General features: G+C 39.0%; 2 protein-coding genes across 2 annotated transcripts in view; one reads left to right on the top strand and one right to left on the bottom strand.

The window, feature by feature from the left end:
• Positions 1-5,126, top strand: part of si:ch211-127i16.2 (probable flavin-containing monoamine oxidase A) — a 37,928-nt gene extending 32,802 nt beyond the window's left edge. The window contains exon 12 of the mRNA XM_037753464.1: positions 4,667-5,126. Within this exon, the coding sequence (XP_037609392.1) occupies positions 4,667-5,015 (349 nt within the window). The 3' untranslated portion in view covers positions 5,016-5,126. The remainder of the gene's footprint in view (positions 1-4,666) is intronic.
• Positions 1-12,119, bottom strand: part of vsig8a (V-set and immunoglobulin domain containing 8a) — a 66,709-nt gene extending 54,590 nt beyond the window's left edge. Inside the window, exons 1-2 of the mRNA XM_037753466.1 lie at positions 11,926-12,119; positions 10,423-10,601 (exon numbers count right to left, since the gene is read on the bottom strand). Coding sequence (XP_037609394.1) covers positions 10,423-10,492 — 70 coding nt within the window. The 5' untranslated portion in view covers positions 10,493-10,601; positions 11,926-12,119. The remainder of the gene's footprint in view (positions 1-10,422; positions 10,602-11,925) is intronic.
• Between the last annotated feature and the right edge of the window lie 1,266 nt (positions 12,120-13,385).

Raw genomic sequence — 13,385 nt, 5'->3', positions numbered from 1 at the left:
CCACTCCTGCCCGTTTTATGTTTTATTACCATACTTGGTGAATACATTGCCTTCCTTTTTCATTATCATTTGTATAATATAGCTCAGTGACCATTGGGTTTGTCACACTCCTAGCTGAGTCACTGCTGTATAAATCCATTACAGAGCACCCTCAAACAAAAGTGTATACACATGTCTTGCAGTTAAAGGTCCTTTACCTGGGATGATGTCAGGCAACACCAACAAACTCATTTTTTTAGGATCAGTTTGAGGAGACCAATCGGGTCCCAAGATCTCTCAGTGGATAGGCAGGTGGTGTGTATTACCAACTCGAAGCTTGTTGACATGCTGCCAAAAGGCCTTTCAGTCTGAGGTTGAATTCCTCTTGGACATTCTGCTCAAGTGGCGTCTTTTAGTAGGCTGGACCGAACACTTAGAATGCTTCTGAACATTTCTCATTGCATCTTTGACACACAGTGATCCTCTGTTCACTCCTGACAACTTATCCAATTTATTTTTAGTATCCTTACTGAATAGTAGAGTTGGGTTGATTTCCAGTTTTGCCACTTCGGTTCGGTAAATAAGCACAAACCGGTTTGATTTGATGCCAACTGGCTGAACCAGTTTATTATGACACGTATTATGACACTGGCAAATTAAAAAGTAGCGGGAGGCTGTGGCTCAGAGGTAGAGCCGGTTGTTCACCAATCGGAAGGTTGGTGGTTTGATCCCCAGCTCCTCCGGTCACATGCCGAAATGTACTTGAGCAACATGCTTAACCCCAAATTGCTCCCGAAAGCTGCGCCATCGGTGTGTGAATGAGTATTTGGATTAGATCATGATGGGCAGGTTGGCACCTTGCATGGCAGCCTCCGCCATCAGTGTATCAATGTGTGTGTGAATGGGTGAATGTTGACATGTAGTGTAAAGCGCTTTGAGAGGTCGAAAGACTAGAAGAGCTATATTATATAAGTGCAAGTCCATTTACCATTTAGCCTACTTCAGCAACCTGAGCCAACGGTGTCACAGTGCTTAATTTAGAGCCTGCTAGATGTCTGGGATGTGTCTGCGGTGCATCAGCGAGCCTCTCACAAGATGTGTCCAACAGAAAAACAGTCTCCTTTGACGCGACCAAATAATCCAACAAAAAAAAGGTTCAATGGCCTCCCTTCAAAATTCAAATAAAGCAGGAAAAAGCAATGCCTTGCAAAAACAATCTCCAAAAAGGAATCAAACTCACCGGCTGTCAGGTTGGCAAAAAAATGATCTGGCCTGCATGGCTTTTTTTTTTTTTACCATGAAACCCTCTATAGTTAATTTACACATATTCAACCCCTCATATCCGTGGCGGTGTCACAAGCTGCTATCAGAACCAACCCACACATAAACGGAATAAAATTTTGCATGGAAGAAACTTAAGTATCATTATATAGTGCCAATTTATTGCTGTATATTACTAAACCAGACCAGTCACTACCAGAGTTATTTACAATACTACAAGAATACAGTAATTTATCAGGATGTAACTTAACTACAAAAGGCTCATTAAAGTATTGCACAAACTCCCCAAAAAAAATTATTGTGTGCCATACATTTGAAAGCTGGCAGGAAAGCCACAGGATTATGTAATGCTCTATTTAAACACACTCCTTTATGGAATAACCCTATGGTCCCAGACAATATAATAGAGGATATCACTGCCAGTTGGAGAGAAAAGGGAGTTATAAGGACACAGGGATCTCTGCAATAATGATACATTTGCTGACCTCACTTTTATAAAAGACTTGTTCCAGCTTTCAGGTACACACTTTTTGAAATTTCTGCAGATAAGGAGGTGGGTTAATACAAATACCATTAAGAACTTTCTCTGTATCTCAGACACAATTGAAAAATATATTTTGAACTTTTGAATTTTTGTCTTAGTGGTGCATAAATTGAATCAGTTGGTAGTGAACCAGACAAGCAAACTGATTGATATAGCTAATTTTAGGAGGTAGGTTTGTAACAAAAACCTCAAACATGTTATATTCCAAATCTGTAAAATATAAAAGAAAGGTAGTGTGCCCACGGCTTGAGGCATACAGCTTATTAATTAAACACTCGTATCGGATCGGCAATCGGTATCGGCCGATACTCAAAGCCCAGGTATCGCTAACGGAATAAGAACTGAAAAAGTCTGATCGGTGCATCCCTAGGCTAAACGATCCCCATGCATATTCACCTATGTGCAGCCCTAATTACTTGCCTTAAGGTATGCAGAATCACAACCATTCAAAGAGCATAGATACTTCATCTCTTTCCGTGGGTATCAGATCATAATTACGCTGGACTTGATGAAATTGCTATTTTCTGTAGAGCACTTTAACTTCCTGGGAGAGGGCTCTCTTTTCTCTTGAGAGCCTGTAAGTGACTCCTTCAACTCACATAACATGAGCCAATCAAAGTGTCCATCCACTCCATTAGAACATGCCATTACATTTGATCATATCTATCAGAGGCTGCAGGGTGGCCGGCAAGGAATCGCTCATATACCACTTTTGTTCTCTCACCTCTGCTTCTCTGTCCACGACAGGTAGAGCTGCCCATGGAAGGCTAAAATTGAAAGGGTTTATCATTCATATTGGACTGTGGCTCTGCTCCACCTCACCTATCAGTGGTGTCGCAGCATCTAGCCTGAAGACCAGCCCCTCCATCTTTAGACCAGAACAATGGCCATTACTTTTTGCTGAACGAGCAGTGCAGGACGCACATCGAGTTCCTTTTCTTCTCCTTATATGGTTTCTCAGACCAAGGGAGACTCTTTACCACTGACCTCACTTCTTGCCTCTATGGCCAATGGAGTGAGGCTGTGAGAGAAGTAGCTAACCTGCTGCTGAGCTACCCTGTTTCACAATACCACTGGTAAAAAAAAAAAAAAAAAAGAGACTAATGCATCATCTTCAGTTCTGCAGACATTGTCATCAACCTCTTGGGCGGCTGGCAGTTGGTAGCAGCAGCATCCACTGCCACATTTTCCCTCCCATGCGTTAACTCCAGTCCTTTTTTTTTCTCATCGCACTAGACTGCTAATTTTACAGTGCTTTTTTGAGAATGTCTGTTACACGCAGAGCATTCATATTTCAAACTAACTCTCAGAAATCAGTAAGATGACTCTAGCTCATTCAAAATGCAGCAGAGTCTTTACATGTGTACACACAGAAATTTGAACATATTACTCTGGTACTGAAATCACTTCATTGGCTCCCAGTATTATACAGAAACACCTTTGAAATGCTGCTAATAGACTATAAAGCACTTAATGGTTTGGCTCCTCAGTACATTTCTGACTTGTTCACTGACTATAGCCTGATCAAGCCTCTCAGGTCAGGCAGAGGTCTTCTAGCTGTACCCAGAATTAGATCCAGGTCCAGGGAGGGTGCCTTCAGTGACTGTGGTCCTGCTCTCTGGAAAATGCTGCTATTCTCCCAGGCTTATGATTATGGTTAATTACTGTGTGAGTGTGAGTGTGTGTGTGTGTGTGTGTACAGTTGATTACATGTAGAGCTATGTGATAGAGCAGTGGTTTCTATTAGATTGTGTTGATGTTTTGGGGTTTTTACTGCTGTGTGGTAGGGTGTATGCTTCATTGATTGCGCTATGCTTATACTATATTCTTATATTTATAATGTTTATAATACCTATGCTCTTAGGTTTATGTCAATACTTTTCAGCCCAGTCTTATGGCAAAGCGTGTAATAGACCCCCCTTTCCTCCAGAAGAAAGCATGTCAGTGTCACGTTTTGTGTCGCCGAGACGTGAATATTACACGCATGCATGAAGTTGCAGTGTTTTGAAGTGGCGGTTGTCATATGACGTTTGTCACGTGTTGTGTAGTGACAGAAGTCGAACTTCAGAGCTAGTTACGTGGTATATAAAGTGAGAAAGACCACTAACGGTGGGCGGGTGGCGAGGTGTTTTGTTTTTCAAGTTAGGTTAGAAATGTTTTTCTTTTCTACCATCTTGCCAATGACAAAGCCCTGCAGTCTGCATACTCTAGTTCTGCTGTGACAGCAGTATGTTCAACTCCAAGGCACATGATGTGGACTGATGTTGACACCAAACTTGGCAACCATTGGCAGAAATTTATAAAGTTTATAAAGATCCTTGTCTTTGTGGGCATTACACAGAGCAGAAGAAAAGTGAATGAGAAGTAGCATCGTTATTGTGCTTTTCTCTTGAGCAACCCCTACAGGGTTGAGCCAAGCCAAGTTCCTGTGTCATGTTTGCCACCAGCTGAATAAAGTGAAGGGGATTAGCCCTGAAGCTCGCCACAACAACGGCCAAGGCTCACTTAAGTTGGGCTGACCTTTAAGATGGACCAGCGCTATTCTCATTTTAGTGACAAGCCGCTCCTCCAAGTTTTGCTCTGCAACACCCACCCCCTCGGACACTTGGCCACCAGGCCTAACAACTTTTCTCGTGGAGACCCTGTACTTGTAAATGTCAGTAAACAGAGACAAGTAGACATGAACTCAACAGCTTCTTGTGTAAACTAATAATGCAACTGAGTGTTAATGGCTTAAGACACTGTATAAATAGACTAAATGGGATGTAATTACTCCGAAAGAGAATAAAATGACTCCCTTTTCAAGCAGCAACATAAGGCTTAGTGTTTAGTGTATCGCTCACTGATTTTCTTGATTTACAGGATCCATTGGGCAGGCACAGAGACAGCTACCCTGTGGTGTGGGTACATGAGTGGTGCAGTACAAGCTGGTCAGAGAGCAGCTCTGGAAGTACTGGCTGAACTCTGCCCCATGACCCTGACCCAGGAGGAGCAGGAAGCAGTGCAGCAGAGTCAAACTGTCAAGGATGCTGCCGAGCAAACTCCATCATCCAGTCTCACGTACCTGTTCCCAAGCAAGGCTATGGTCATAGCAACTCTGGCAATAAGTGCAGCTCTCTTGCTGGCTCAGAATCAAAATGCATTGCTAAAGGTCAAAACTTACTTGACAAATGTATTTTCAACAGCCAGGCACAATATATTCCTATTTTAACAGACACCTGTAAAACAGGAGCGCATTTCACCTGTTTGATTTTGAATTTAACAGAATGAACAAGTATAGTTTTGTTGGGGCTCCAAATAAAAGTTCTTCCGTCTACTGGTATCTGATGTTTTTCCTTTTTCTTTCGGTCCCTTTTTTTCCACATACTGCCTATTTCATAACAAAATTAGAAAGTTAAACTCAATTATATACATTTTCATTATATCATATTAAATCATACTACAGTATTGGTAAATTGTGGTATTGCTTAATATAGTATATAAAAATTACTCTATATTTACTTAGAGTGTGCAAATAAAATACAAAGTGCTCTTCAAACAGTTGAAGCATATTCTCTGCCATTGTGTCTCTTTTATAATATCAGTATAGATAGATATACATATGGCTGCACAATTAATCGTGATCACAATTTTGACTTCCCACAATTAAATGAACATGATTAACTCGATATTGATGTTTAAAATGCTCCACTCATAGAAAACTCTGTTTCATAAATCAGGCACTTCCTAAACTAACAGCTAGAGATGCACCGTCAATCAGCAGCCGATTGAAACTGGATGGTTTTCAGCAGTCTCATATAGCCGGTCACACACGTGCAGCCGCCACATGATAGTTTTACGTCAGCACAGTTGGTATCATCACACGGTGTTGAGGTTCTTCAGTGTGAGTGAGGAAGACAAAACTGCAATTTGTGCAAGTGCAAAATAAGCCGTGGAGGACCAACCTTGAAAACATTTGGAATAACTAACTTACTGTAATCAGACACTTATTATATTGGAATTCAATCCCCTGCATGCTGCTTAGAGTAATCACATTGACCGGCTCGGGGCCAAACGGCTAACGTTAACAGAGGTTCCATTCAGTTACATTATGGTGTGTTCAGGCTCTGTTAAACTTCCTAACACTAGCACTAAGCAGCTTATAATATATAATTAGAACTAATAATGCCAAGATATTTTTAATCAAATAAAAAATTTAAATAATAATACAATCATGTATTTCATAACCTTTTGAATGTTGTGTTTTTATACAAATTACCACTATAGATGACATTAGGATAACGTAAGATAACATTTAGAATTTTTTACTGTTGGAATGTAGCACAACATGGAAGTGAAAGTAGCGCTCTGTCTATTTAAATGTGAAAATCTATGAATAATCGTGGTAATAATTGTGATCTCAATATTGATCAAAATAATTCTGATTATCATTTTGGCCAAAAATCTTGCAGCCCTTCTTGTAGGGCTTTCCCTTCTTATTTGCAAAATTAGAATAAAAACTCTGAAAGAAAATAATCTAATGACTCCTGGATACTCACTTGCATTTTTCTTGTCAACTTAAATTATTTATCATTTGCTCATGACAAATTGTAAGATTTTTTTTTCTATAGCAATACCTACATAAATCAACTGGAGATATTTGCATCTCATTTGCATTTTTAACATTTAAAATTGTGACTATAAAATTTAGGTTGTGCGTGTAAGCTTAGGGCTTCAGAGCGATCATGTTGGGTTTAAACCACTTTGCAGTGAGAAAATGGAGCTTTCATACGGCATGCCTTGCATTGTTTCCCAGAGAGCCATAAAACCTGCCTGAGAGGCTTGGAGCAGTGCCACACGTGCGTTTGTGCGCCCACGAAACCACCAACAGACATTTGAATGAGCGTAAGATGGATGAACCAGTCACACAATGATAACGTCCCAGGGAAAGTGAGTTAATCGCTATCACTTGATTGCACAGTTGATTGAATGGATTTTTGTCAGTCCCCATGTCTCTCCTGGAGAGTATCTCAAACGCCCACTGATCATTGGACGGTAGTCTGTGACTCCATTGGCACCATGGCTTGCTATTTGTCTTTGTTATCACTGGCTTGCACTGCATCAACTGTCTGTTCTACCCGGTTTCATTTAAGCCAGTCCAGGCTCAATCAAGACCAACAGCCCAACATCACCAACATCTGTGAGTTTTTTTGCACCATCATCTAAGCATCATTTGGTCACAGATTTGGTCATTTTTGGTTGGCAGTCACATGAGTAATGGCTCTCATCCATGTGGATTTGAGTTCCTGCACAAATCACATGCAAAATACAAAAAAATCTAAAAAAAATTTCTGACTTGACCCTCTGAGAGGAAATGTAAAGCGGATGGATGTGCTATTTCAAGGACTCCCCAGTGCTGCTTAGAGGTTCCTTCACATGGTATATGTCATCGCCAGCCAAGGCATGCATAATGCACCATCTGGGGGATTGGCAGCTTGCTTTGTCAATTACTCATTTATTGTCATTCAGTGCAATCCAGTTCTTTGGTTCGATAGTGAACGCATGATCATTGTGAAATGATGCGCATTTATTAGAACAAATCTCCTACAAAAGTAGAACAAGCAAAAAATAGTAAAAAGTTAGTCTGGAGCCCTGTATATAACTTTTCATTGCCATTCTGTTGCTTGGGCAACAGCTTTGGGCCGAGGTTAACAAACATTGCAACAGGAAATACAAAGGGGTCCATTTACAACGTTTGTTGACAAATCTGAAAATGTCTATAGTCACAAAGTGCTCTGCTTTTCAATGCCAACACTGACGAGGTTAAACAGTGCAAGGGTAAAGCAACTGCTGCTTGACATTTCTGAGAAATGTAAAAAAATGTAAAAGCAATTAAGTAAGAGTTGTCAGTCCAACAGTCCATGGTAACATGTCACCACCGTCACCTTGAGTAAGTCTGAATACATAGTACAATGGTTATTTTTTCAAGCTGCATATTACGACAATTTGACAATGAAAAGTTTCAAAAAGCTCATCGATATATAGCAGCCAGAGGCACCCCATATAATAGTCATATCATAATATAGAGGGAATATTGTGTTTCATAATGAATCAAGCAAGAAGACTATTTGCTCGATATTTTGATGCTACTAAGATAAGGGTGAAATGCAATAATGATTTTTTCAGCCCCTTAAAGTTTGAGAGCCTGAAATATGGTACATAAATTAAAAACAGAAATGACATATCAGCATCTTTCACCTCTACTCTGCACAATGGACCGTGTGTTTTTGTGTGCATTTTGTGCCTATTGGCTTTACATAAGTAATGTTGCTGTAATTACTGTAGCCTCTGTAAACACCTGTCGCAGCACTTGCCTTCGGGCAGTAGCAGCAACTTTAAAAATTCATACACTGCAGTGCAGTTTAATCGATATTTGTGACCATAAACAACTCTTTTCTCAGTTAAAACCAGACCGTATTTGTTTAAGATGATGCAGTATACTACTGTTATGTTACAGTATGCCGACTTATACTAAGTCATACAGTATAGGCGCTTGCGATAACCAGAGTACCATAATGCAATTCAGCAACCCTGGGATAAATACTGCCTTTGTGAAGCTTATAATGTTCATTTATTCTAAATTATGTCAGCAAGGGGTTCATTCTACTCTGGCAATTGTGTTTAGACTGCATTTTGTAGCATTGTTATGCAAATGTCCTTTCAAGTGCCTTTCAGTTAATGTTGGCAAGGGTTCACTTATGGCCTCTGCTCCTCTTTGCCAAAGCAGCTTTCCTGTGTTTAACATACATCATGATTTTTCAACGCTCTTTTGAAAACTTAATGAGTCATTTGTGCAGCTGCCTTTGCAGCTGGGATTTAGTTACGAGATATTTTCTTTTTTAAATGTTTCCAAACTGCACGAGTCTTCAACACCAATTTGCTTCCACTGCCAATGTTTTATTTATCTAGTCGGGCGAAACATTTACAATGTGATTTTTCCGGCTGGGACGACACACCTATCTCCTGATTCAATACTATCACGATACATGGGTGCTTTTTGGGACTTTTACTTTGGACAATATCTAAATTAATACAGCAAGAATGTTTGATTTTCAACATATATGTAGTCAGAGATGTCCTGAAGTCAAATATATCAGTCATTGTCTGGCAATATTTATAATTTTTTTTCCAGCAACCCATAAATCAAATCATAAAGACATTTCCCTCACAAATTAGTGGTATTTTCTTTTTTAATTTATAAGGGAAATGTAATGTTTTATACTATTGTGAATATATATTAAAATCAATCTTACTTCCATATATGTATTTTGTATACAGTTCTGTTTGTTAACGCCTTATTTTGAAAACCGGACGTAGTCACACGTGTATACATCCGCTTGCTTCACCAAGTCCGTTGCTAGTTCTTACCTTTAGCTCCGTTCTTTATACATGCATGGTCAGCTCCATCGGGCCGTTTGAAAGCATTTAACATAAATGTCAGTATATGGGTGCTCTACAGTTGTAGCGTTGGTCTATATGACCACAGAGATGCAAGTGACGGCTGGCTTGACCGCACGTTACCACAATATGATAACGTTTCTTGTCCATGACAGAGTTAGCATGCATCTTTAGCCATAATGTCTAGCTCTGCTTGTCCTGGCAATGTGTGAAACCCAAATTGTTTCCATAAGGAACGGATATGACGTCATGTTACTCAGACTACAACATTTAAAGCGTTAACTTCCTTAAACCTAGACTCAAATTAACCAAATATCTTGAGTCTGGCATTAAAAAAAATTGCAATACATATGTCAATCAATTTGTTTTCCCACCACTAGTGATTTTTAGCATTGTAATCTGGGGATTCGCAAAAATGTCCAATATCAACATTCTGTCTGGAAACTACAAAAAACAGCTGCACAATTCATTTTCTTAAATCACAGTGTTTTCAAGGGGAACATTAGACCACTCCCAGGGTCAGGATTGTAGAATGGTATAACCGCATGAACCAATCATACAATGAAAACATCCCAAGAGAAAGCGATTTAATCGTTATCACTTGATTGCACAGTTGATTGAAAGGATTTTCCTCTCCTAGAGAGTATCTTCAACCCCTACTGATCACTGATCACTCAGCAGTAGTCTGGCACCATAGCTTTCTATTCGTCTCTTATCACACTAGCTTGCACTGGATCAACTGCCTGCTCTCCCTGGTTTTCATTTAAGCCAGTCCAGGCTGAATCAGGGCCAACAGCCACAACATCTCTATATATACACAGTGCGGTGTCTGCGCCAGAACAAAATCTGATTTCCACTCAGATTTCCACACGGGGGGACACGCATAAAACAACTGCATGAGCAGCAAAGGTGTATAGATAGCCAGCCTCAGGGGTAGTTGAACAAGAAGAAACTGTCCGAGCCTCCAGGCGTTCAAGGTCATTCAGAAACAAACACACATGCCTGTACATTCCTTACACACCTCTGTTTTATTACATCCACGATTCAGCACCAAGGACAGCGACAACGTTGACTAAACCCGGGGAAAGTAGGCAGATGCGGACGTGAGCGGCGTGCAAATTAAATCAACAGCACAACAAAAAGCACAGTGATGCCAAGGGTTAAAAATAAGCTTCACTTACCATTAAAATAGCTGAAGGCTCTGCTTTGTGTCTCTGCTGAGCTGTGTGACGATAACATCTTTCCAGTCATTAGTGATCCTTCTAGAGAAGTTCTCTCTCTGGATGGCCAGCTGCACTAACTGGGCCTTCCTTGAGTTAAAACATGGCTCCATGGTGTTCGGCGAGTGTGGAAAACAACTCTGTGGAGGTCAAGAAAAGAGCACGTTTGAAAGCAGCGAGGAATCACCTAACAATTATCCCACAAGACATGCTGCTGCAGGTTGTTTTACTTTACCAAGATCCAAAACCAAAACAAGTCAAAGTACAGCAATATACAGAGCAATGCAAGAATGGAATTAACTCCCGAATCATATTACACAACAAAATACTATATATGGTTTTAAAAACCACTAAAAGAGCATTACTTAAGAAGAAACTTTAGTAATTAATAAGTATCCTTAGGTGTGTAAGGGTATTATGGGCATTTCATGTTAAATGATGATATGTATCTGTTAGATCATGATAGATTCAGTCGGAGCCTTTCTATTTTCCTTGTGTTTTGTGTTTAGGTGTATTACGATGTGTTATGTTAGTGTATGATGAGTAGTGTGAATGTGTATTTTTGTATTGTCACCATGTAAATTATGTGGACCCCAGGACGAATAGCTGCTGCTATGCAAAAGATAATGGGGATCTTAATAAACAAACAAACAAACAAACTACTGGGATAACAATGCGCACTAAGCATCAGTCTTGACAGATAATTCCAACCAGGTTCGGCATTTAAAAAACTTACCATTAAAGTTTGTTTAACCCTTCTATTGTCTTCCCGTCGACCGTGCAACTTTTGGTCTGGTTTGACTGTCTATAAAGCATAAACTATAAATTACCACCTTATTCTATGTTAAAGCTTTTTAGCCAACCTCGTTCCAACTCATTACCACAAGTTTTACACTTTTTGGGGGGGAATTTATGGTTAATAAAACATTATTTCCATGAAATTACACCTAATTTTTGAGTAAAAAAAAAAAAAAGTTTGTAATTATTTTGACTATAGTTAGTATCAGAGGAACATAATATTGATGAATTATCACAGATGGGTATGTCAAAGTTTATTCAGAATATTATAAATATTATAATATAAAACATTTTCAATGGCAGCACATGATGACACCTTTTTAGCTAACTTCATTCCAACTCATTACCACAAGTTTTACACTTTTATTCCGTAATTTATGGTCAATAAACTGCATTTACATGAAATTATACCTCATGTTTGAGTATGAAACCCCCCAGAAATTATGAATTACTTTCATCCATGTTATTTTGGGATAATAACAGATGAAAGAAACCCCATATTTGTGATATGAAGAAGTCTGAAAACGGGTCAAATCTGACGCCTGACCTAGCCTCCTTTAATAGGCCTTGTGGGTGTGGAGGAGGAGGAGAGTTAATGAGCTGCACCTGTGCGCCACTTAGCCGCACAGCTTCTAGCTTCCACTGGAACTTATGTATTGCGCTTACCGCTAAAATAGGACCGCTTTTCTTCACTTTCTGCCTCCAGCCTGGGTCCTGGCTGTTCTGTCAAAATGCTGCAGCGCAAACTGTGTCCTTGTAGCTGGTGAATACTTTGGGGGAAAACAAATATTCGGGGAAGTCTATTCTGCTACTCTGCTGAGCAGCATCAACGTATTGCGCCTCCTGTCACGTTACTTAACAAGCACGTGCATGCACAAAGACTCACCTTCCGCTCTGGAGTTACGCCCCGCCCCCTTTGCACAAACATAGCAGGTTATCATATTTTTTTTTTTTTTTTTTTTTTAACCTTTATTTAACCAGGTTAATCCCATTGAGATTAAGAACCTCTTTTCCAAGGGAGACCTGGCAAAAACGGTCAGAAGCAAGAACACACAGTTACAGACACAGACACAAATAGAGACAAAATACAATTCACAAACACTAAAAGCACTAAAATTTGCATTTAAAGAGAACTATCTAAAGACAAATTGGGAGTCAGCTGTACAGCAAAGGGGCTAAAAACATTTGCATGCCATATAGTCATTTTTTTGATTATTTATGCATCTAAAATGTGTATTATTATTGGGTTTTTTTTATTATATGTGTGTTTTTTTTTAACTCTGTTCTTTCTTTTTATCATTATCATTATTATTATTATTTATTTTCTTATTTTTATTTCAATTTTGAATGTTAAAGATATTTTCTCTAGTGTACTTAATGAGTTTGTCTATAAGCTCATCTACTTAAAAATTGGTTTATAAACTATTGTAATTACAAACTGTAAATTGCATATATGAAAACAACCTTGAAAAAAGGTAAAAAAATAAAGTATAAAAAAAAATTAAAAAAATTAAATGTGTATTAAACTGTATCATTATTTTTGGGAGGGAACAGGTAATAATAGATATACTCACTGATTTGATAATTGAGGATGACAAGTCATAAAAAAATATTGATTTTTTTTATGGATTTGATGGTCTCATTGCACTTAAATGTAGCTGTTTTTTTGTCTGCCACTTGTAAATACACTCAAATACAAAGGCAGCTCCTGAAGTGACTCATATTAAGGTCAATCCCAATTATGGCAGGATGTATCGGATTTAATAGATGCCTTTTTCATGAGTAATATTTCAAGGCATCGTAACACAAGATAGATGGTTCAACAAGCGCAGGTGGTTGCTGCTTGAATTTCTGGTGCTTCATTCACAAATAAAATAAAATTACTACTTGTAGTGTGGCAAGAGGAACACTCAAAAAACGTCAGGGCACCTTCCAAACACAATCAAACTGAACTGGCAAAGAAGATGAGCAGTGATCACAAGTGGAACCTCATAAAACTACCTGAAGGACACAAATAAATTAATTTTTCTTAACCCTTTATTGGCTTCCGTAGTGTATAATCAGCCTTTTTACGATCAGCCTTTTGATTGACCTCACGTAACCCTGTACACCGCTGTAACTAGGCA

This window comes from Sebastes umbrosus, chromosome 19 (genome assembly GCF_015220745.1).
Source record: "Sebastes umbrosus isolate fSebUmb1 chromosome 19, fSebUmb1.pri, whole genome shotgun sequence".
Taxonomy (NCBI): domain Eukaryota; kingdom Metazoa; phylum Chordata; class Actinopteri; order Perciformes; family Sebastidae; genus Sebastes; species Sebastes umbrosus.
The sequence above is the reverse complement of the archived record's forward strand: the minus strand, read 5'-3'. Positions and strand labels throughout refer to the sequence as shown.